The 23,812-nt window shown below is 43.6% G+C and overlaps 1 protein-coding gene across 3 annotated transcripts in view; it reads left to right on the top strand.

Annotated features, from left to right (window-relative positions):
- The window catches only part of LOC139550145 (sodium channel protein type 3 subunit alpha-like), a 122,288-nt gene that overhangs the window by 83,310 nt on the left and 15,166 nt on the right, over positions 1-23,812 (top strand). For all 3 annotated transcript variants that reach the window (XM_071360803.1, XM_071360802.1, XM_071360804.1), the window contains 4 exons: positions 4,970-5,143; positions 7,502-7,858; positions 14,094-14,534; positions 20,318-20,435. In XM_071360803.1, the coding sequence (XP_071216904.1) occupies positions 4,970-5,143; positions 7,502-7,858; positions 14,094-14,534; positions 20,318-20,435 (1,090 nt within the window). The remainder of the gene's footprint in view (positions 1-4,969; positions 5,144-7,501; positions 7,859-14,093; positions 14,535-20,317; positions 20,436-23,812) is intronic.

Raw genomic sequence — 23,812 nt, 5'->3', positions numbered from 1 at the left:
AACTACTTACCATCTATCCACAATCACATAACAGTTACGGAAATATTAATCACAACCTACAAGACAAAATGGAAACTAGGGTTGTATAGTCAGACACAATGGAATCTACGGTTGTAAAATCAGACACAATGGAAACTAGGGTTGTAAAATCAGACACAATGGAAACTAGGGTTGTAAAATCAAACACAATGGAGGCTACGGTTGTAAAATCAGACACAATGGAAACTAGGGTTGTAAAATCAGACACAATGGAAACTAGGGTTGTAAAATCAGACACAATGGAAACTAGGGTTGTATAGTCAGACACAATGGAAACTAGGGTTGTAAAATCAGACACAATGGAGGCTACGGTTGTAAAATCAGACACAATGGAAACTAGGGTTGTAGAATGAGACACAATGGAAACTAGGGTTGTAGAATGAGACACAATGGAAACTAGGGTTGTAGAATGAGACACAATGGAAACTAGTGTTGTAAAATCAGACACAATGGAAACTAGGGTTGTAAAAGCAGACACAATGGAGGCTACGGTTGTAAAATCAGACACAATGGAAACTAGGGTTGTAAAATCCCAGAATCAGAAGGGAATAAACAAGGAAATATATTTCCCTCAAATTGGCAACACCAGTCTATTCAATCCAGATTAACCTCAGTCTATTGAATCCAGATCAACACCAGTCTATTCAATCCATATCACCAGTCTATTCAATCCAGATCAACACCAGTCTATTACATCCAGATCAACACCATTCTATTCAATCCAGATCAACACTAGTCTATTCAATCCAACACTAGTCTATTGAATCCAGATCAACACTAGTCTATTGAATTCAGATCAACACTAGTCTATTGAATCCAGATCAACACCAGTCTATTACATCCAGATCAACACCATTCTATTCAATCCAGATCAACACTAGTCTATTCAATCCAACATTAGTCTATTGAATCCAGATCAACACTAGTCTATTGAATTCAGATCAACACTAGTCTATTGAATCCAGATCAACACTAGTCTATTGAATCCAGATCAACACTAGTCTATTGAATCCAGATCAACACTAGTCTATTGAATCCAGATCAACACTAGTCTATTGAACCCAGATCAACATTAGTCTATTCAATCCAGATCAACACTAGTCTATTGAACCCAGATCAACACCAGTCTATTGAACCCAGATCAACACTAGTTTATCCAGATCAACACTAGTTTATCCAGATCAACACTAGTCTATTCAATCCAGATCAACACTAGTCTATTCAATCCAACACTAGTCTATTGAATCCAGATCAACACTAGTCTATTCAATCCAACACTAGTCTATTGAATTCAGATCAACACTAGTCTATTCCATCCAGATCAACACTAGTCTATTCAATCCAGATCAACACCAGTCTATTCAATCCAACACTAGTCTATTCAATCCAATACTAGTCTATTGAATCCAGATCAACACTAGTCTATTCAATCCAGATCAACACTAGTCTATTCAATCCAGATCAACACCAGTCTATTCAATCCAACACTAGTCTATTCAATCCAATACTAGTCTATTGAATCCAGATCAACACTAGTCTATTCAATCCAGATCAACACTGGTCTATTCAATCCAGATCAACACTAGTCTATTCAATCCAACACTAGTCTATTCAATCCAACACTAGTCTATTGAATCCAGATCAACACTAGTCTATTCCATCCAGATCAACACTAGTCTATTCAATCCAGATCAACACCAGTCTATTCAATCCAACACTAGTCTATTCAATCCAGATCAACACCAGTCTATTCAATCCAACACTAGTCTATTCAATCCAATACTAGTCTATTGAATCCAGATCAACACTAGTCTATTCATGAATCCAGATCAACACTAGTCTATTGAATTCAGATCAACACTAGTCTATTGAATTCAGATCAACACTAGTTTATTGAATCCAGATCAACACTAGTCTATTGAATCCAGATCAACACTAGTCTATTGAATCCAGATCAACACTAGTCTATTGAATCCAGATCAACACTAGTCTATTGAATTCAATCCAACACTAGTCTATTGAACCCAGATCAACACTAGTCTATTCAATCCAGATCAACACTAGTCTATTGAATCCAGATCAACACTAGTCTATTCCATCCAGATCAACACTAGTCTATTCATGAATCCAGATCAACACCATTCTATTCAATCCAGATCAACACTAGTCTATTCAATCCAATACTAGTCTATTGAATCCAGATCAACACTAGTCTATTCAATCCAACACTAGTCTATTGAATCCAGATCAACACTAGTCTATTCAATCCAGATCAACACCAGTCTATTCAATCCAACACTAGTCTATTCAATCCAATACTAGTCTATTGAATCCAGATCAACACTAGTCTATTCAATCCAGATCAACACTGGTCTATTCAATCCAGATCAACACTAGTCTATTCAATCCAACACTAGTCTATTCAATCCAACACTAGTCTATTGAATCCAGATCAACACTAGTCTATTCCATCCAGATCAACACTAGTCTATTCAATCCAGATCAACACCAGTCTATTCAATCCAACACTAGTCTATTCAATCCAGATCAACACCAGTCTATTCAATCCAACACTAGTCTATTCAATCCAATACTAGTCTATTGAATCCAGATCAACACTAGTCTATTCAATCCAGATCAACACTGGTCTATTCAATCCAGATCAACACTAGTCTATTCAATCCAACACTAGTCTATTCAATCCAACACTAGTCTATTGAATCCAGATCAACACTAGTCTATTCCATCCAGATCAACACTAGTCTATTCAATCCAGATCAACACTGGTCTATTCAATCCAGATCAACACTAGTCTATTCAATCCAACACTAGTCTATTCAATCCAACACTAGTCTATTCAATCCAACACTAGTCTATTGAATCCAGATCAACACTAGTCTATTCAATCCAATACTAGTCTATTGAATCCAGATCAACACTAGTCTATTCAATCCAACACTAGTCTATTGAATCCAGATCAACACTAGTCTATTCAATCCAACACTATTCTATTGAATACAGATCAACACTAGTCTATTGAATACAGATCAACACTAGTCTATTCAATCCAACACTAGTCTATTGAATCCAGATCAACACCAGTCTATTCAATCCAACACTAGTCTATTGAATCCAGATCAACACTAGTCTATTCAATCTAACACTAGTCTATTGAATCCAGATCAACACCAGTCTATTCAATCCAACACTAGTCTATTGAATCCAGATCAACACCAGTCTATTCAATCCAACACTAGTCTATTGAACCCAGATCAACACTAGTCTATTCAATCCAACACTAGTCTATTGAATCCAGATCAACACCAGTCTATTCAATCCAACACTAGTCTATTGAATCCAGATCAACACTAGTGTATTGAATCCAGATCAAAACGTAACAAAGGTTGGAAGGTTGGAAGGTAGATAATAATCTTCTAATACTCATCTCCTTCTTGCTGTTAATCTGAAGCCCTTTAGACCACAGGAGGCAAATGCCTTTCACAGAAAATAGAGAATAACAGTAGTATACAGTAGAAACACAATATTAGCATAGTTGTGACATACGATACGACAAATAGTGTGGAAAAAAGTTTCTCAAAGTCCAAGGACTTTTAACAGAATGAGAACGAGTCGTGGCTGATCATGGTTGTACACTGGGTCTGTATTGGTTGTGTATTGGTTGTGTAATGGGATGGTAGTGTAATGGTTGTGTGATGGTTGTGTGATGGTTGTGTAATGTGATGATTGTGTGATGGTTGTGTAATGGTATGGTTGTGTGATGTTTGTGTGATGTGATGGTTGTGTTATGGTTGTGTTATGGTTGTGTATTGGCTGCGGCGTTCTGGATGAGTTGTAGGGGTTTAATCGCACAGGCAGGGAGCCCAGCCAACAGCGAGTTGCAGTAATCCAGACGGGAGATGACAAGTGCCTGGATTAGGACCTGCGCCGCTTCCTGTGTGAGGCAGGGTCGTACTCTGCGAATGTTGTAGAGCATGAACCTACAGGAACGGGTCACCGCCTTGATGTTGGTTGAGAACGACAGGGTGTTGTCCAGGATCACGCCAAGGTTCTTAGCGCTCTGGGAGGAGGACACAATGGAGTTGTCAACCGTGATGGCAAGATCATGGAACGGGCAGTCCTTCCCCGGGAGGAAGAGCAGCTCCGTCTTGCCGAGGTTCAGCTTGAGGTGGTGATCCGTCATCCACACTGATATGTCTGCCAGACATGCAGAGATGCGATTCGCCACCTGGTTATCAGAAGGGGGAAAGGAGAAGATTAATTGTGTGTCGTCTGCATAGCAATGTGTGATGGTTGTGTAATGGTTGTGTAATGTGATGGTTGTGTGATGGTTGTGTGATGTGATGGTTTTGTGATGGGTGTGTGATGTGATGGTTGTGTGATGGTTGTGTAATGGTTGTGTATTGGTTGTGTAATGGGATGGTTGTGTAATGGTTGTGTAATGTGATGGTTGTGTGATGGTTGTGTATTGGTTGTGTAATGGGATGGTTGTGTAATGGGATGGTTGTGTAATGTGATGGTTGTGTGATGGTTGTGTGATGTGATGGTTGTGTAATGGTTGTGTAATGTGATGGTTGTGTGATGGTTGTGTGATGTGATGGTTGTGTGATGGTTGTGTGATGGTTGTGTAATGGTTGTGTATTGGTTGTGTAATGGGATGGTTGTGTGATGGTTGTGTGATGTGATGGTTGTGTGATGGTTGTGTATCGGTTGTGTAATGTGATGGTTGTGTGATGGTTGTGTAATGTGATGGTTGTGTGATGGTTGTGTATTGGTTGTGTAATGTGATGGCTGTGTGATGGTTGTGTAATGGTTGTGTATTGGGTTGTGTAATGGGATGGTTGTGTGATGGTTGTGTGACGGTTGTGTAACGGTCGTGTATTGGTGGGGTATTATCTGTGTGCTCTCCCAGGTGTTCACAGTGATCTTCACAGCGGAGATGGTGTTCAAGCTGATAGCCATGGATCCGTACTACTACTTCCAGCAGGGTTGGAACATGTTTGATGGCATCATCGTCTGCCTCAGCCTCATGGAGCTGGGCCTGTCCAACGTAGAGGGACTGTCTGTCCTGCGCTCCTTCAGACTGGTATTGTCACTGTCACACAGACATTTCATTTCAATTTGATAACATTTTATTTATGTATTTCCTATTTTATATATTTGATTGGCTATGATTGGTTTAAATAACTGTATATATTATTTAACCCAATCAACAACAACAACAAAAATGCTACATCAAAATATTTATAAAATAATTATTCCCTCTTGATGATATGTTTGAGGGTGAGAAACTTCAAGCTTAGCATGTACCTGCACCCCCCTCCCCCCCCACACAGTGGCGTAATCTGTTGTGCATTACAATGATTGGGTCACGGTATCAATGCGATTTAGAGAGTGGGGGACACATTTTAGTGGAATCACTTCAATTACGAGCAAAATGAAAATGGATCAGATACGTGTTAAACACAGGACTCTGATCTAGATGCTGAGACGTGTTAAACACAGGACTCTGATCTACATTTACATTTAAGTCATTTAGCAGATGCTCTTATCCAGAGCGACTTACAAATTGGAAAGTCCATACATATTCATCCTGGTCCCCCCGTGGGGAATGAACCCACAACCCTGGCGTTGCAAGCGCCATGCTCTACCAACTGAGCCACACGGGACCACCATGCTGAGACGCTGTTAAACACAGGACTCTGATCTAGATGCTGAGACGTGTCAACCACAGGACTCTGATCTAGATGCTGAGACACTGTCAACCACAGGACTCTGATCTAGATGCTGAGACGCTGTTAAACACAGGACTCTGATCTAGATGCTGAGACGTGTCAAATACAGGACTCTGATCTAGATGCTGAGACGTGTCCAACACAGGACTCTGATCTAGATGCTGAGACGTGTCAAACACAAGGACTCTGATCTAGATGCTGAGACGTGTCCAACACAGGACTCTGATCTAGATGCTGAGACGTGTCAAACACAGGACTCTGATCTAGATGTTGAGACGTGTCAAACACAAGGACTCTGATCTAGATGCTGAGACGTGTCAAACACAGGACTCTGATCTAGATGCTGAGACGTGTCAAACACAAGGACTCTGATCTAGATGCTGAGACGTGTCAAACACAGGACTCTGATCTAGATGCTGAGACGTGTCCAACACAGGACTCTGATCTAGATGCTGAGACGCTGTCAAACACAGGACTCTGATCTAGATGTTGAGACGCTGTCAAACAGAAGGACTCTGATCTAGATGCTGAGACGTGTCAAACACAGGGACTCTGATCTAGATGCTGAGACGCTGTCAAACACAAGGACTCTGATCTAGATGCTGAGACGTGTCAAACACAAGCACTCTGATCTAGATGCTGAGACGTGTCAAACACAGGACTCTGATCTAGATGCTGAGACGTGTCAAACACAAGGACTCTGATCTAGATGTTGAGACGCTGTCAACCACAGGACTCTGATCTAGATGCTGAGACACTGTCAACCACAGGACTCTGATCTAGATGCTGAGACGCTGTCAAACACAAGGACTCTGATCTAGATGCTGAGACGTGTCAAACACAAGCACTCTGATCTAGATGCTGAGACGCTGTCAAACACAGGACTCTGATCTAGATGCTGAGACATGTCCAACACAGGACTCTGATCTAGATGATGAGACGTGTCAAACACAAGCACTCTGATCTAGATGCTGAGACGCTGTCAAACACAGGACTCTGATCTAGATGCTGAGACATGTCCAACACAGGACTCTGATCTAGATGATGAGACGCTGTCAAACCCAGGACTCTGATCTAGATGATGAGACGTGTCAAACACAAGCACTCTGATCTAGATGCTGAGACGTGTTAAACACAGGACTCTGATCTAGATGCTGAGACATGTCCAACACAGGACTCTGATCTAGATGATGAGACGCTGTCAAACACAGGACTCTGATCTAGATGCTGAGACGTGTTAAACACAGGACTCTGATCTAGATGCTGAGACGAGGTTAAACACAGGACTCTGATCTAGATGCTGAGACGTGTCAAACACAGGACTCTGATCTAGATGCTGAGACACTGTCAACCACAGGACTCTGATCTAGATGCTGAGACGTGTCAACCACAGGACTCTGATCTAGATGCTGAAACGTGTTCAACACAAGGACTCTGATCTAGATGCTGAGACGCTGTCAAACACAAGGACTCTGATCTAGATGCTGAGACGCTGTTTACTTGGTATAAGCCATACGCACACAGCAATCCAATGATAACGTCACGTGCCATTCCTTTACTGCAGGGGACTACATTGTAATTCACATAATGTAAAAAATATTATAATTGGTAATTTTTTAAGCATTATGTAATGTAACATAATTAACATAACATAATTCGATCATTTAAATTTTGCTAATTGATTTGTCTCTTTTTTGTGTGTCGGTCAGTTGCGAGTGTTCAAGCTAGCGAAGTCATGGCCCACCCTGAACACACTGATCAAGATCATCGGTAACTCCGTGGGCGCTCTGGGAAACCTGACCCTGGTGCTGGCCATTATCGTCTTCATCTTCGCCGTGGTGGGCATGCAGCTGTTCGGCAAGAACTACCAGGACTGTGTGTGTAAGATCTCTAAGGATTGTATGTTACCTCGTTGGCACATGAAGGACTTCTTCCACTCGTTCCTCATCGTGTTCCGGGTGCTGTGTGGCGAGTGGATCGAGACCATGTGGGATTGTATGGAGGTGGCCGGGCAGCCTCTCTGCATCCTGGTCTTCATGCTGGTGATGGTCATAGGAAACCTGGTGGTGAGTAGATCCGTTTAGAAACCTGAAATGTAGAGATCAGATCTAACAACAACAAAAAAGAGTGAAGGTCAGACAAAAAGACACAGGCGATAGAACAGGATTATTATACAGTGGAATTAGTTTAGAGGTTTTTTTTTTTTTTTTTTACAGAAATATCAGCAAGATTGTTATTTGGCATAAATGATGTGATGGATGTTATATTATGGATACAATTAGTTGTGCTGTTGCACAACCTTTTGATTGAGAAATGGGATCTGAAAAGAGCATCGATAGAACAGTATTACAATGCATTGGGGAGACAAGAGCTACAGAGTTCTTCTGAGTTTTATGGAAACAATAACAAGATCTGGTCTGATTTGTCGTTTGGCCCAAATGATGAGATGGATGTGGTATTCTATTGGGGAGGAGAGAGAAGGAGGGACAGAGGGTTTCTGTAAGGGATTCTATTGGGGAGGAGAGAGAAGGAGGGACAGAGGGTTTCTGTAAGGGCTTCTATTGGGGAGGAGAGAGAAGGAGGGACAGAGGGTTTCTGTAAGGGATTCTATTGGGGAGGAGAGAGAAGGAGGGACAGAGGGTTTCTGTAAGGGTTTCTATTGGGGAGGAGAGAGAAGGAGGGACAGAGGGTTTCTGTAAGGGTTTCTATTGGGGAGGAGAGAGAAGGAGGGACATAGGGTTTCTGTAAGGGATTCTATTGGGGAGGAGAGAGAAGGAGGGACAGAGGGTTTCTGTAAGGGATTCTATTGGGTAGGAGAGAGAAGGAGGGACAGAGGGTTTCTGTAAGGGATTCTATTGGGGAAGAGAGAGGAGGAGAGACAGAGGGTTTCTGTAAGGGATTTGTATTTGTATTTATTATGAATCTCCATTAGTTCCTTCCAAGGCAGCAGCTACTCTTCCTGGGGTTTATTATGGATCCCCGTTAGTTCCTGCCAAGGCAGCAGCTACTCTTCCTGGGGTTTATTATGGATCCCCGTTAGTTCCTGCCAAGGCAGCAGATACTCTTCCTGGGGTTTATTATGGATCCCCGTTAGTTCCTGCCAAGGCAGCAGCTACTCTTCCTGGGGTTTATTATGGATCCCCGTTAGTTCCTGCCAAGGCAGCAGCTACTCTTCCTGGGGTTTATTATGGATCCCCGTTAGTTCCTGCCAAGGCAGCAGCTACTCTTCCTGGGGTTTATTATGGATCCCCGTTAGTTCCTGCCAAGGCAGCAGCTACTCTTCCTGGGGTTTATTATGGATCCCCGTTAGTTCCTGCCAAGGCAGCAGCTACTCTTCCTGGGGTTTATTATGGATCACCATTAGTTCCTGCCAAGGCAGCAGCTACTCTTCCTGGGGTTTATTATGGATCCCCATTAGTTCCTGCCAAGGCAGCAGCTACTCTTCCTGGGGTTTATTATGGATCCCCATTAGTTCCTGTCAAGGCAGCAGCTACTCTTCCTGGGGTTTATTATGGATCCCCGTTAGTTCCTGCCAAGGCAGCAGCTACTCTTCCTGGGGTTTATTATGGATCCCCGTTAGTTCCTGCCAAGGCAGCAGCTACTCTTCCTGGGGTTTATTATGGATCCCCATTAGTTCCTGCCAAGGCAGCAGCTACTATTCCTGTGGTTTATTATGGATCTCCATTAGTTCCTGTCAAGGCAGCAGCTACTCTTCTTGGGGTTTATTATGGATCCCCATTAGTTCCTGTCAAGGCAGCAGCTACTCTTCCTGGGGTTTATTATGGATCCCCATTAGTTCCTGCCAAGGCAACAGCTACTCTTCCTGGGGTTTATTATGGATCCCCATTAGTTCCTGCCAAGGCAACAGCTACTCTTCCTGGGGTTTATTGTGGATCCCCATTAGTTCCTGCCAAGGCAGCAGCTACTCTTCCTGGGGTTTATTATGGATCCCCATTAGTTCCTGCCAAGGCAACAGCTACTCTTCCTGGGGTTTATTATGGATCCCCATTAGTTCCTGCCAAGGCAGCAGCTACTCTTCCTGGGGTTTATTATGGATCCCCATTAGATCCTGCCAAGGCAGCAGCTACTCTTCCTGGGGTTTATTATGGATCCCCATTAGTTCCTGCCAAGGCAGCACCTACTCTTCCTGGGGTTTATTATGGATCCCCATTAGTTCCTGCCAAGGCAGCACCTACTCTTCCTGGGGTTTATTATGGATCCCCATTAGTTCCTGTCAAGGCAGCAGCTACTCTTCCTGGTGTCCAGCAACAGTTATATACAATTCAAAATATTACTTGACACTTTTCACAACACATGAAGTGTGTCCCCTCAGACTACTCTACTATCACATATCTACAATACAAAATCCATGTGTCTGTGTCTGTGTGTGTGTGTGTGTGTCTGTGTGTGTGTGTGTGTCTCTTCACAGTCGCCGCTGTTCCATAAATCTGTTTCTACACAAGGGATTATTTAGGAGTCAATAGTATAGACATACTCTGAGAAAGTGAAGCACAGTCTACAGTATAAAACATACTCTGAGAAAGCAGTGCTTTCAGACAGTGTGAGAGGATTGATCTAGGAAATAACTAAAAGGTTTGCGTTGTCTGTTATGGTCACCGTGTTACGACAATGATTCCATGTACAGTGTCCGTGTGGGCCATCCAAGACCCAATCATATCTCAGAAAATGGCGGCTACGTTGTCATAGTAACTGGTTTGACATGCAGATTACTATAAGCAAACTTCAAAACAGATTCAGTCTGGACAACATACTAACCATCTGTTATCCTCTACAAAGTACATACAACATGTATGGCATTATCCTACTCGCGTGTCCAGTGCCAACAAGTATATCCACACTGGAGTGGAGTGGCGTTTGTAGCATTTATACGGCAGAACGTCCACTTAAGGCTTAAATGTTTTATCCAGCGGTAATAAATAATGTATTTTAATGGGTTGAACATGTGTGATCCAAGTTGTTCAGTACGTAAGATCAGATGAGGTGACGTTGGAACGTTACAGCACGGTGTGGTAGCTAACTACACTACTGTATAATATCCGGACTCAGCAAGTATCGACAGTTTAGTTTTATAGTATAAAACAAAAGCTTTCGTAATGCAAGGGTACAGAACTGGAACTGTTTATATATATAAAATTTAAAAAAACATTTAATCCAAGTAACGGGCTCTGTTTATACACAACTGCTGTCACTTGGCGCCACAGCAATGCAGTATTGGTTGAGCCACCCAGATGTTGCTTTGTTATCCATCTGTGTCCTGGAAACTACCATTTAATGAGAAGAGATCAAAACCTTTTTTCCCAGAACTCCAGACAACCGGCGGTTGCTCGGCCGGCCGGCCGGACAGCAAGCAGCATTTCTCTCATTCATTCATCCGTGTTCATTTTGCATAGCTTCAGCTTGATGTGCTGCTGGATGGAGTACATTACCGAGCTAAATGAAGTCTTTAAAGGGACAATCCGCATGTTGCTACATTCATTTGTGGATTTATAAATTAAGGATATATACCAATTTGATTCTTGAAGAATAGAACTTGTAAATGCTTCAAGAGCTTAGTTCAACTGTCGTATTCCATCAGAACTCAACATATAAACTTGTTTTACTCCAATGTTTGTAAACAAAGGAGAGCGTTTGTAAACAAACATTGTATAGCCTCAAAACATGGTTAGAACTATACTTGTAACATCATTGATGATCAGTCTCTGCATCCATCTGTCAATGAAGAGTGGTTACATTTCTCCAGTCCCATACCTCGACTATTTCCCGTATCACTGGGGTCATTTTGAAAGATAGTATTTTTTTTCATTCAACATTTTCTCATGTTTCCCCCCCCCCCCCCCCCCCCGAGATAATGACAAAAAAAAATATTTTCATTTCATTATTTAATTAAAATCAGATTTTAAAAAATATATATAAAACTTCCATTTTTTTTTTTATGTTACGAGCGAGTACAACAAGTTGAGTACCATTTTCTGCCGTTAGTGGACTACAGTAAAGTCGGAGGTAACCATTTTGTGTAATCCAGGACACAGGCAGGCTAAATCCAAAGGAGAGCGAGTGACCGGCACAGATTCACTGGGTTTTGGCTCTGGCTTTCGCATGTCATTTCCAAACCACATGCAGTGTCCTAAATTATTGATAAAGATGAGCAAAAATGACTGTATAAAACAAATACTTCAAATACTGAGCTATTGTATAAAATTGAAGAAAATGAAATTATATTATTTTATACTAATACAATTGCTCAGAGAAGGAGATTTAGTTGAAGAAGTAATACGTTTTTTTCCCCTCAAAAAGGGGGAATACCTCTCCTTTTCTAAAAATATTTGATTAGTTGGAGAACACATTGGGAGAGATCTTGTCAGGTTTTGGCCAGGACTGTTCTGGTTTTTTGTCACTAGATGTCCCCATTGCACCTTTTTTGTACCTTTTGTTTTTTCCCTTGCTGTTTTTACCACTTTGTGGATTTTCTTTGTATTTTGGAAGTTATCTATTTTTTATTAAACCACCATCTCTAGTACTGCTGTGTCTGCCTCATCTTCTGGGTTCTGCCGATTTAGTGACTGTTTCTCGCACCGGGTCCTGACAGATCTCAGCTCATTCCTCCATACAGAATCCTTCCAGATCCTTGATATCCTTCATCTGTTCTTATGGACTGCCCTCTTCAATTCAAACCACAGGGTTTTAATGGGGTTCAAGACCCAGAGGCGGATTTTGTGGTCAATTAACCATTTCTTTGTGGATTTTGACGTGTGCTTGTGGTTATTATCTTGCTGGAAGATCCACTTGCAGTCACGTTTCAGTCTCCTGGCAGAGGCAACCAGGTCTTTGGCCAAAAAATGTCTTGGTACTGGGTGAAGTTAATGTGGAAGGCCAGTGGAAGCAAATAATAGCCTGATAGCATCAAAGATCCACCACCATATTTTACAGTAGGTAATGGGTTCTTTTCGGCCTAATGGTTTTTCATAGACGTCACACCCACCACAGGTGTGCTTGGCCAAAGAACTCTATTTTATAGTTAAACAGTCTAATGCCCCCCAATATACAGGACTGACCTACCTGTGATCAGTTAACTGTTTTAAAACCATGTCAGGCTTTAAGAGAGCATAGCTTTAAGAAAGTCAAATCCTGTTGGACACTAGTCAAACACCCGTTCCGTTGTGTCTTTACTTTCCTGTCGTCATTAAAGGCTACATCTTAATGGATCCGATCCACATGCTCAGAAACAAATCTGTGATTTTTCAACTATTTGATTCGTGTTATTACCTGATAGTTGCTGGTTAAAGATACAATCTACCAAGGACCTTCTAATTAGCAGGTTTTTGCATGAGTGGAGTGCTCGGGTTGCCTGGTGATGTCACCAGGCGGTAAGTTAATAGATCAGATAACGAAGAGAGGTTCCAAACCTCTCAGCCAATAGCAGATTGTTTTTAGCTGCCTTTCCCTTCCCCACTCAGACCAATCACAGACAGTCCTAGCAACATTTTAGCATTAGAATTAGTTTTGTTTTTTTTGTTGCTAAAAAAGCTGTTTTGGTTCATTTTTTGTCCATTTTAATGGAAAACTATTACAGTAAAATACCTAATTGTTACCCAGAAATGATTTGGATATTAAAATAAAAACGGCTGCGTTGGGTTTTTAAAAATCACATTATGGACAGCAATATACGATGTTATGAAGCTAGTTATAATGGGCGCTATATATGACGAGCTTGACCAGCAGATTCCTCCAGCTCTCCTCCGGGCAGTACATGGTCAGACTGACAGAAACACATGAATCATATGAAGGCTGTGGATCCCGGCTGACCTCTAGGGTTCAACAAGCAACTGATTGCTTAGGTGCAAGGAGGTCAAAGATCACCCATCAACAACAATCTGCTCAGATCATGTTCATGACCCTCCCCCCCCAATCTCAATGAGCAGTAGACTCCCTCATAGCAGATAATCCCACACACAATGCAGAGGTATCTGGAGCCTAGATGAGAAGTAGCTCGAGTGCTCTCTGAACAGGCAGATTACTGGAGATCAGATGGGATGCTGCTTGGATCCATATTACGTATTAAACATGTATGTGTTTGAACGGTGGGCAGGGTTAATCCTCTGTAGGGCGTCTATAGGATTTGATTCTGATGACAAAACCATTGTCTGGGGTCAAAGGGTCTTAAAGAAGTCCTCAACCTCTGATCTGCTTCTATATAATTTGAACATGATCAAAATACACCAATTTGTCCCCTTTTTTTGTGTGGTTCCATTATACTGGTCTCCTTCTCCTCTTCCATCCCAGGTGCTGAACCTGTTCTTGGCCCTGCTGCTCAGCTCGTTCAGCTCAGACAACCTGTCAGCTCCCGACGAGGACGGAGAGATGAACAACATCCAGATCGCCGTCGCCCGCATCCACACAGGGTTCGCCTGGCTGACGAGGAACGTCTCCGACCTATTCAACGGAAACCTGAAGAAGAGACGTCTCATGACTAAAGACGTTCAGATTTCTGTGAACCTGACACCCGTAGCCAATCACGTGGAGAGTAACGGCGGGGTGGGTGTGGCGGTGGTGGGGGCGATCGGACGCTACGGAGAGAAGGTCCCGGACGACGACAGCTACATGACCAACCCCAACCTGACCATCAGCGTGCCCATCGCTCCAGGGGAGTCGGACGTGGAGTTCCCTGAGGAAGGAGAGGTGGAGGAGGAGACAGAGTCGTCAGAGGACGAGGACAACAAAGCGGTAAGATTTATCGCACAAATCACACTGTAGTAAGGAGGTACGTGTTTTTTATTCTAAAGAAAAGTTTTTTTTTTGTACATCCAAAAGCACAAAATGTGTACATTTTGTCTTGACGTTTTTTCTTACTAAATATACAGTGGGGTCCGAAATTATTGACACCCTTGATAAAGATGAGCAATAATGACAGTATAAAATAAATAATAAAAATACTGAGCTATAGGGGAAATTATATTATTTTATTCTAATACAATTGCTTAGAGAAAGATATTTCTTTAAACAATTGACACCCCTAAAGATTCTTATGAATAAAGTAGTCAAACGTTTAGTATTTGGTCCCATATTCCCAGCATGCAATGTTTACATCAAGCTTGTGACTCTACAAACTTGTTGGATGCATTTGCTGTTTGTTTGGGTTGTTTCTCAGATTATTTTGTGCCCTAAAGAAATGAATGATAAATAATGTATTGTGTCATTTTGGAGTCACTTTTATTGTAAATAAGAATATAATACGTCTCTAAACACTTCTACATTCATGTGGATGGCTAGCAGGATTACAGATTATCCTGAATGAATCATAACTAATGATGACTGAGAAATGTACAAAGGGTCAAAGATCATACTCCCCACTCACCATTACCAATAACAGGGGAGGTTAGCATGTCAAAATAATCTGAAACACAACCAAATACGAACTGCAAATGCATTCAGTCCCAAACTTGATGTAGAGATTAGCATGCTGGGAATATGGGACCAAATACTACATGTTTTACTACTTCTTTAGAGGTGTCAATCATTTTGCCCTCTACCTTTTTCTTCTGAAAAAAAGTATTACTTGTTAAACAAAATCTCTTTCTCTGAACAATTGTATTATTGCTCATCTTCATCATCTTCATCAAGGCTGTCAGTCATATCTGACTCCACTGTGTGTATAAATATACTAACTTGATCTTGGTCATAGGACTTTTATGGTGAAAGACACAATCCTGAGCTTCCCCAGACCTGAGCCTCCCCAGTCCTGAGCCTCCCCAGACCTGAGCCTCCCCAGTCCCGAGCCTCCCTAGTCCCGAGCATCCCCAGTCCCGAGCCTCCCTTGTCCCGAGCCTCCCAGTCGCGAGCCTCCCCAGTCGCGAGCCTCCCCAGTCCCGAGCCTCCCCAGTCCCGAGCCTCCCCAGTCCCGAGCCTCCCCAGTCCCGAGCCTCCCTAGTCCCGAGCCTCCCCAGTCCCGAGCCTCCCCAGTCCCGAGCCTCCCCAGTCCCGAGCCTCCCCAGTCCCGAGCCTCCCTAGTCCCGAGCCTCCCCAGTCGCGAGTCTCCCCAGTCCCGAGCCTCCCCAGTCCCGAGTGTCCCCAGTCCCGAACCTCGCCAGTCCCGAATCTCCCCAGTCCCGAGCCTCCCCAGTCGCGAGCCTCCCCAGTCCCGAGTGTCCCCAGTCCCGAACCTCGCCAGTCCCGAATCTCCCCAGTCCCGAGCCTCCCCAGTCGCGAGCCTCCCCAGTCCCGAGTGTCCCCAGTCCCGAACCTCGCCAGTCCCGAATCGCCCTAGTAACCTCAGATACACTTACACATCAGTGCCATGGTGTACTGTACCAGATTGGCAGCTGCTCATGTCACTCAAAAGTGAGAGTGAGGACAGGGATCAATGAGCCGCAGGGGGCGGGTCATATGGTAGATTACAGGAAGTGGGTAGTACTGTAGAATAGATGGACACGGAGCAGAGAGGGGCAGAATGGAGGCATTCCGGATGTATAATCCGGTAAATCTGTGAGCCAGGCGTACAAGGTGATCCCTGGAGACAGGACACAGATTTCGTTTCGTAATCGCTACGCAACGCTATACACCAATATGGTTGGGCTGTATCCAAATGTTCATACCGTTTCTGTACCATACCGGGTATACGGTATTACTGGAAGTGTTTAAAAAAAAAAGTTAAATAAAAACCATTTAGGCAACAGAGATCTTGATCCAGGAGGGGACTGTCTCTAGTCTGGGTTCCAGTCTGTTTAGCTGACATTCCACTCCTGCCTCCCGGGTGGCGCAGTGGTCTAGGGCACCTCCCGGGTGGCGCAGTGGTCTAGGGCACTGCATCGTAGTGCTAGCTGTGCCACCAGAGACTCTGGGTTCACGCCCAGGCTCTGTCGCAGCCGGCCGCGACCGGGAGGTCCGTGGGGCGACGCACAATTGGCTTAGCGTCATCCGGGTTAGGGGGGGTTTGGCCGGTAGGGATATCCTTGTCTCATCGCGCACTAGTGACTCCTGTGGCGGGCCGGGCGCAGTGCACGCTAACCGGGTCGCCAGGTTCACGGTGTTTCCTCCGACATATTGGTGCGGCTGGCTTCCGGGTTGGATGCGCGCTGTGTTAAGAAGCAGTGCGGCTTGGTTGGGTTGTGTTTCGGAGGATGCATGGCTTTCGACCTTCGTCTCTCCTGAGCCCGTACGGGAGTTGTAGCGATGAGACAAGATAGTAACTACTAACAATTGAATACCACAAAATTGGGGAGAAAATGGGGTAAAATTCAAAAAAACTAACAAAAAAAGACATTCCACTCCTTGCCACTATGGGTAGTCCAGCTTTCGACCTTCGTCTCTCCCGAGCCCGTACGGGAGTTGTAGCGATGAGACAAGATAGTAACTACTAACAATTGGATACCACAAAATTGGGGAGAAAATGGGGTAAAAAAAATAATATTTTTTTTAAAAAAAGACATTCCACTCCTTGTCACTACGTCATTGCCAAAGGAACTGGCCTTTCGCAAAGCACAGCGCTGGGCTACAAAGAAAACTGTCTCACATAAAATTAATGGAAGTGGCTTTTTGCTTCTCTTAGATTGACTAATATTCACCTCTTAGGTAATTAACACAATGTCACCTACTGCAGCATGTATTTCCCTCGGCATTAAGCCTTAAGCCCCTCAATCGTGTCCGTCACTCTCTCTCTGCCTCTCTCTCTCTTTCTCTTTCGCTCTCTCGCTCTCTCTTTCTCTCCCTCTGTCTCTCCTCATCCCTCTCTTTCTTTAAATCCTGATGCAGGGTTGGCAGGCAGCATCAGTCTGCAGTGGGGCAGATGTTAAGTTGTAGAGCTATAGAACTGTAGTGGTAGAACTGCTCAGGCCCTGCAGATTAAATAGTCAGACAGGGCAGAGCGGGGTTGGCACGGCAGGGTGGGGTAGGGCGGGGGGTGCTGGGCATGGTGGGGTAGGGTGGACGCCAGAGCGGGGTGGGCAGGGGTGGTTGCCGGGGCGGCCGGGCAGCAGTCTGGCCTCCTCCTCGTGCCCTCTTTCCCTGGCGTGCCCTGCTCCCTGCCCGCTCCACTCCAGAATTAGAGGCTTCTGGGAAAAATGGAAATTTGAAAAAAAAGCCATCTAGCAGCTTATCTGGCAGCCTATCTAGCAGCTTATCTAGCAGCCTATCTGGCATCTAGCAGCCTATCTGGCATCTAGCAGCCTATCTGGCATCTAGCAGCCTATCTGGCATCTAGCAGCCTATCTGGCATCTAGCAGTTTATCTGGCATCTAGCAGTTTATCTGGCATCTAGCAGTTTATCTGGCATCTAGCAGCCTATCTGGCATCTAGCAGTTTATCTGGCATCTAGCAGTTTATCTAGCAGCTTATCTGACATCAGCAGCCTATCTGGCATCAGCAGTTTATCTGGCATCAGCAGTTTATCTGGCATCTAGCAGTTTATCTAGCAGTTTATCTGGCAGCTTATCTGACATCAGCAGCCTATCTGGCATCAGCAGTTTATCTGGCATCAGCAGCCTATCTAGCATCAGCAGTTTATCTGACATCATCAGTTTATCTGACATCAGCAGTTTATCTGACATAATCAGTTTGTCTGACATCAGCAGTTTATCTGACATCATCAGTTTATCTGACATCATCAGTTTATCTGACATCATCAGTTTATCTGACATCAGCAGTTTATCTGACATCAGCAGTTTGTCTGACATCATCAGTTTATCTGACATCATCAGTTTGTCTGACATCAGCAGTTTGTCTGACATCATCAGTTTATCTGACATCAGCAGTTTGTCTGACATCATCAGTTCACTCAGCAGTAAAAAAAGGATGTGTTTCACACGTGAAGGACTTTAAAACCAAAAAATTACCAGCAGTTTGAATTTAAGCAGCAAGTCTGTAGTTAGCAACAAATGGTTTTATTATTATTTATTTTTTTATATCATTAATGAAGATGATTTGTGGTTTACTTATTTGATTTGATCATTTTCTTCAGTGATTGAAAATCAGCAAGTCTTACTGAAAGGCAATGACATATTATGTATTTGCTCACACTTTGTGTGTGTGTGTGTGTGTGTGTGTGTGTGTGTGTGTGTGTGTGTGCACTGATGTTGGTGAAGTGATCATCTCTGATCCTTTACTATTGACCATAGTATAACACGGATTCTATCTAAATGCTGCCAGAGCAGATTCCCTCTGTTCCTCTTTCAGCCCTAAGAATGATACCGACAATAATCCTGTCTCCAGTTCTCACACACACACACACACACACACACACACACACACACACACACACACACACACACACACACACACACACACACACACACACACACACACACACACACACACACACACACACACACACACACACACACACACACACACACACACACACACACATTCTTTAATGCTGGATTACGCTTTCGTTTTATTGGATTGCAGCAGCACCTCGGTCCCAATAATCCCAGTAAAGCGTGTGAAATATGTTTCCATGACTACTCAGTGAGATCTCATCAAACCTGGACTAAGACTTCCTGGTGATAGGAAGGCAGAGGTCACAGCACAAACTGATCCCCGAACCCTTACTGTAGCATTAGATTACAGCACAGCCTGAACTCTGACCCCTAACTGTAGCATTAGATTACAGCACAGCCTGAACTCTGACCCCTAACTGTAGCATTAGATTACAGCACAGCCTGAACTCTGACCCCTGACTGTAGCATTAGATTACAGCACAGCCTGAACTCTGACCCCTAACTGTAGCATTAGATTACAGCACAGCCTGAACTCTGACCCCTAACTGTAGCATTAGATTACAGCACAGCCTGAACTCTGACCCCTAACTGTAGCATTAGATTACAGCACAGCCTGAACTCTGACCACTAACTGTAGCATTAGATTACAGCACAGCCTGAACTCTGACCCCTAACTGTAGCATTAGATTACAGCACAGCCTGAACTCTGACCCCTAACTGTAGCATTAGATTACAACACAACCTGAACTCTGACCCCTAACTGTAGCATTAGATTACAGCACAGCCTGAACTCTGAATCCTAACATTCAAATACTTTCAGCGTTTGTTTTAGCCCTGTCTGGAATGCCAGATGGGCGGGGTTTGACATTTTGGGACTATTATGTTTGTCTATTAAGCCAATCCTATTTGAAACGATTTGGAATAGTACTTGAACCTAGGTGTCTGGATGACAGATCGGAGACATAGAATTACGCTGTTCAAGGAGGTCAACTCTCACCATTTAACGGTTGAAATGTACATGTCGACTCAATGCTTGATGTGTGCACTTTATGTCACAGAAATGTCACAGATGGATGTTATTAATACATAATTCAAACAGGCCTATGTGAATGGGCTGTTTTATAAACAGTACTCACTAATGCAGTTGAGAGATTGGGTGTGTTTACGTTTCTTAGTGTGCCGAGAAGTATCTCGAGTCTGAATATGGCAGCACTTTCTACGGGGATGGACAAACAGGAATGAATATGGTGTGACGTGACTTCCTGGTGTGACTTCCTTGTTCCTGTGTTGCAGGAAAAAGTGAGCCTATCAGAAGGCAGCACGGTGGACTTGCGGAAGCCAGGGGAGGAAGAGGATGACTTCTCTGAGACGGCTGACGATGTCATGGAGCCAGATGAATGTTTCCCTGAATGTACGTAGCTACTGTATGCAAGATCCTCATGCTTAGCTGTCTGTCTGTCTGTCTGTCTGTCTGTCTGTCTGTCTGTCTGTCTGTCTGTCTGTCTGTCTGTCTGTCTGTCTGTCTGTGATTTAAGTGATTTATTAAAGTATATCTGTTTCTCTCTGCCTCAGTCTGTGTTGCACCACTGTAAGTTATCTCTTAAAGTATCAAATCAATTTGTATTTGACACATGCTTGGTAAACAACAGGTCTACAGTTGTGGCTAAAAGTTTTGAGAATGACACAAATATACATTTTCACAAAGTCTGCTGCCTCAGTTTGTATGATGGCAATTTGCATACACTCCAGAATGTTATGAAGAGTGATCAGATGAATTGCAATTAATTGCAAAGTCACTCTTTGCCATGCAAATGAACTGAATACCCAAAAAACATTTCCACTGCATTTCAGCCCTGCCACAAAAGGACCAGCTGACATCATGTCAGTGATTCTCTCGTTAACACAGGTGTGCGTGTTGACGAGGACAAGGCTGGAGATCACTCTGTCATGCTGATTGAGTTTGCATAATTGGGGCATCCGGAAAAAAGCTTGTCCGGAGAAGACAAGGTGAGCGCTACGATCAGTCCTGTGTCATGCCAACAGTAAAGCATCCTGAGACCATTCATGTGTGGGGTTGCTTCTCAGCCAAGGGAGTGGGCTCACTCACAATTTTGCCTAAGAACACAGCCATGAATAAAGAATGGTACCAACACATCCTCCGAGAGCAACTTCTCCCAACCATCCAGGAACAGTTTGGTGACAAACAATGCCTTTTCCAGCATGATGGAGCACCTTGCCATAAGGCAAAAGTGTTAACTAAGTGGCTCGGGGAACAAAACATCGATATTTTGGGTCTATGGCCAAGAAACTCCCCAGACCTTAATCCCATTGAGAACTTGTGGTCTATCCTCAAGAGGCGGGTGGACAAACAAAAACCCACAAATTCTGACAAACTCCAAGCATTGATTATGCAAGAATGGGCTGCCATCAGTCAGGATGTGGCCCAGAAGTTAATTGACAGCATGCCAGGGCAGATTGCAGAGGTCTTGAAAAAGAAGGGTCAACACTGCAAATATTGACTCTTTGCATCAACTTCATGTAATTGTCAATAAAATCCTTTGACACTTATGAAATACTTGTAATTATTCTTCAGAATTCCATAGTAACATCTGACAAAAATATCTAAAGACACTGAAGTAGCACATTTTGTGGAAATTAATATTTGTGTCATTCTCAAAATTTTTGGCCACGACTGTAGACTAACAGTGAATTGCTTCCTGGATGGGGGCGTGCTCGGCCATTCCTAACAGAGAGAACAAAAGAGAGATCATAGAAAAACATTAAGGGGCGGCAGGGTAACCTAGCGGTTAAGAACGTTATGCCAGTAACGGCAAGGTTGTTGGTTCGAATCCATGAGGTGACAAATCTGTTGATGTGCCCTTGAGCAACACACCTAACCCTAGTTGATCTGGATAAGAGCATCTGCTAAATTACTTAACTATAAATGCACAATGAGTAGAAATAACTTGGTTATATACACAGGGGGTAGATATGTACTGTACATACAGTGCCTTCAGAAAGTATTCACACCCCTTGATTTTTTACAGCCTGAATTTAAAATGGCAAAAAATTAGATTTTTGGTCACTGGCCTACACATACACACACACCCTATAATGTCAAAGTGGAATAATTGTTTTTCCAAATTTCTACAAATTAATAAAAAATGAAAAGCTGAAATGTCAACCCATTTGTTATGGCAAGCCTAAAGTCTTGCGCTGCCACGCAGTCGTAGGGGAACAAGGAGTACAGGTGGGGACTATGCAGACATCGTTGATGGTCCCCCGTGTTGAGATTCAGCTGATGGGCCCCTACCACTTGAGGGCGGCCCATCAGGAAGTCCAGGATCCAGTTGCAGAAGGAGGTATTCAGTACTAGGGTCCTTAGCTTAGTGATGAGCTTTGAGCGCACAATGGTGTTGAACGCTGAGCTGCAGTAAATGAACAGCATTCTCACGTAGGTGTTCCTCTTGTTCAGGTGGGAAAGGGCAGTGTGGAGTGCGATTGAGATTGTGCCATCTGTGGATCTGTAGAAGCGGTATGTGAATAGGAGTGAGTCCAGGGTGTCTGGGATGATGGTGTTGATGTGAGCCATGACCAGCCTTTCAAAACATTTCATGGCTACAGATGTGAGTGCTAGTCATTTAGACAAGTTACCTTGGCATTCTTGGGTACAGGGACTATGGTGTTCTGCTTCAAACATGTAGATATTACAGACTCGGTCAGGAAGAGGTTGAAAATATCAGTGAAGACACTTGCCAGCTGGTCAGCGCATACTCTGAGTACACATCCTGGTAATCCGTCTGGCCCTGCGGCCTTGTGAATGTTAACCTGTTTAAAGGTCTTACTCACATTGGCTACGGAAAGCGAGATCACACAGTCATCCGGAATAGCTGGTGCTCTCATGCACGGTTCAGTGTTGCTTGCCTCGAAGCGAGCATAGAAGAAATGTAGCTTGTCTGGTAGGCTATAATCACTGGACAGCTCGTGGCTGGGTTTCCCTTTGTAATCCGTGATAGTTTGCAAGCCCTGCCACATCTGATGAGCGTCAGAGCTGGCAGAGTAGGATTTGATATTTGTCCCGTATTGATGTTTTGACTGTTTGATGGCTCGTTGGAGGTTGTAGCGGGCTTTCATATAAGTGTCCGCATTAGTGTCCCGCTCCTTGAAAGCGGTAGCTCTAGCCTTTAGTTCTGTGCCGATGTTGCCTGTTATCCATGGCTTCTGGTTGGGACATGTACGTACGTTCACTGTGGGAACGATGTCATCGATGCACTTCCAGTCTGTGCTAGCTAAACAGTCCTGTAACTTAGCATCTGCTACATCTGACCACTTCTGTGTTGAGTGCATCACTGGTACTTCCTGATTTAGTTTTTTCTTGTAAGCAGGAATCAGGAGGATAGAGTTATGGTCAGAGTTGCCAAATTGAGGGCGAGGGAGAGCTTTGCATGCGTTTCTGTGTGTGGAGTAAGGTCATGCTGGTAAAAATTAAGTAAGACAGATTTCAGTTTCCCTGCATTAAAATCACCGGCCACTAGGAGCGCCGCCTCTGGATGAGCATTTTCTTGTTTGCTTATGGCGGTATACAGCTCATTGAGTGCGGTCTTTGTGCCTGTATCTGTTTGTGGTGGTAAATAGAAAGCTATGAAAAATATAAATGAAAACTCTCCTGGTAAATAGTGTGGTCTACAGCTTATCGTGAGGTACTCTACCTCAGGCGAGCAAAACCTTGAGACCTCCTTAATATTAGAGATCGTGGTCTACAGCTTATCATGAGGTATTCTACCTCAG

This window comes from Salvelinus alpinus, chromosome 23, assembly GCF_045679555.1.
Source record: "Salvelinus alpinus chromosome 23, SLU_Salpinus.1, whole genome shotgun sequence".
NCBI lineage: Eukaryota > Metazoa > Chordata > Actinopteri > Salmoniformes > Salmonidae > Salvelinus > Salvelinus alpinus.
The sequence above is the reverse complement of the archived record's forward strand: the minus strand, read 5'-3'. Positions and strand labels throughout refer to the sequence as shown.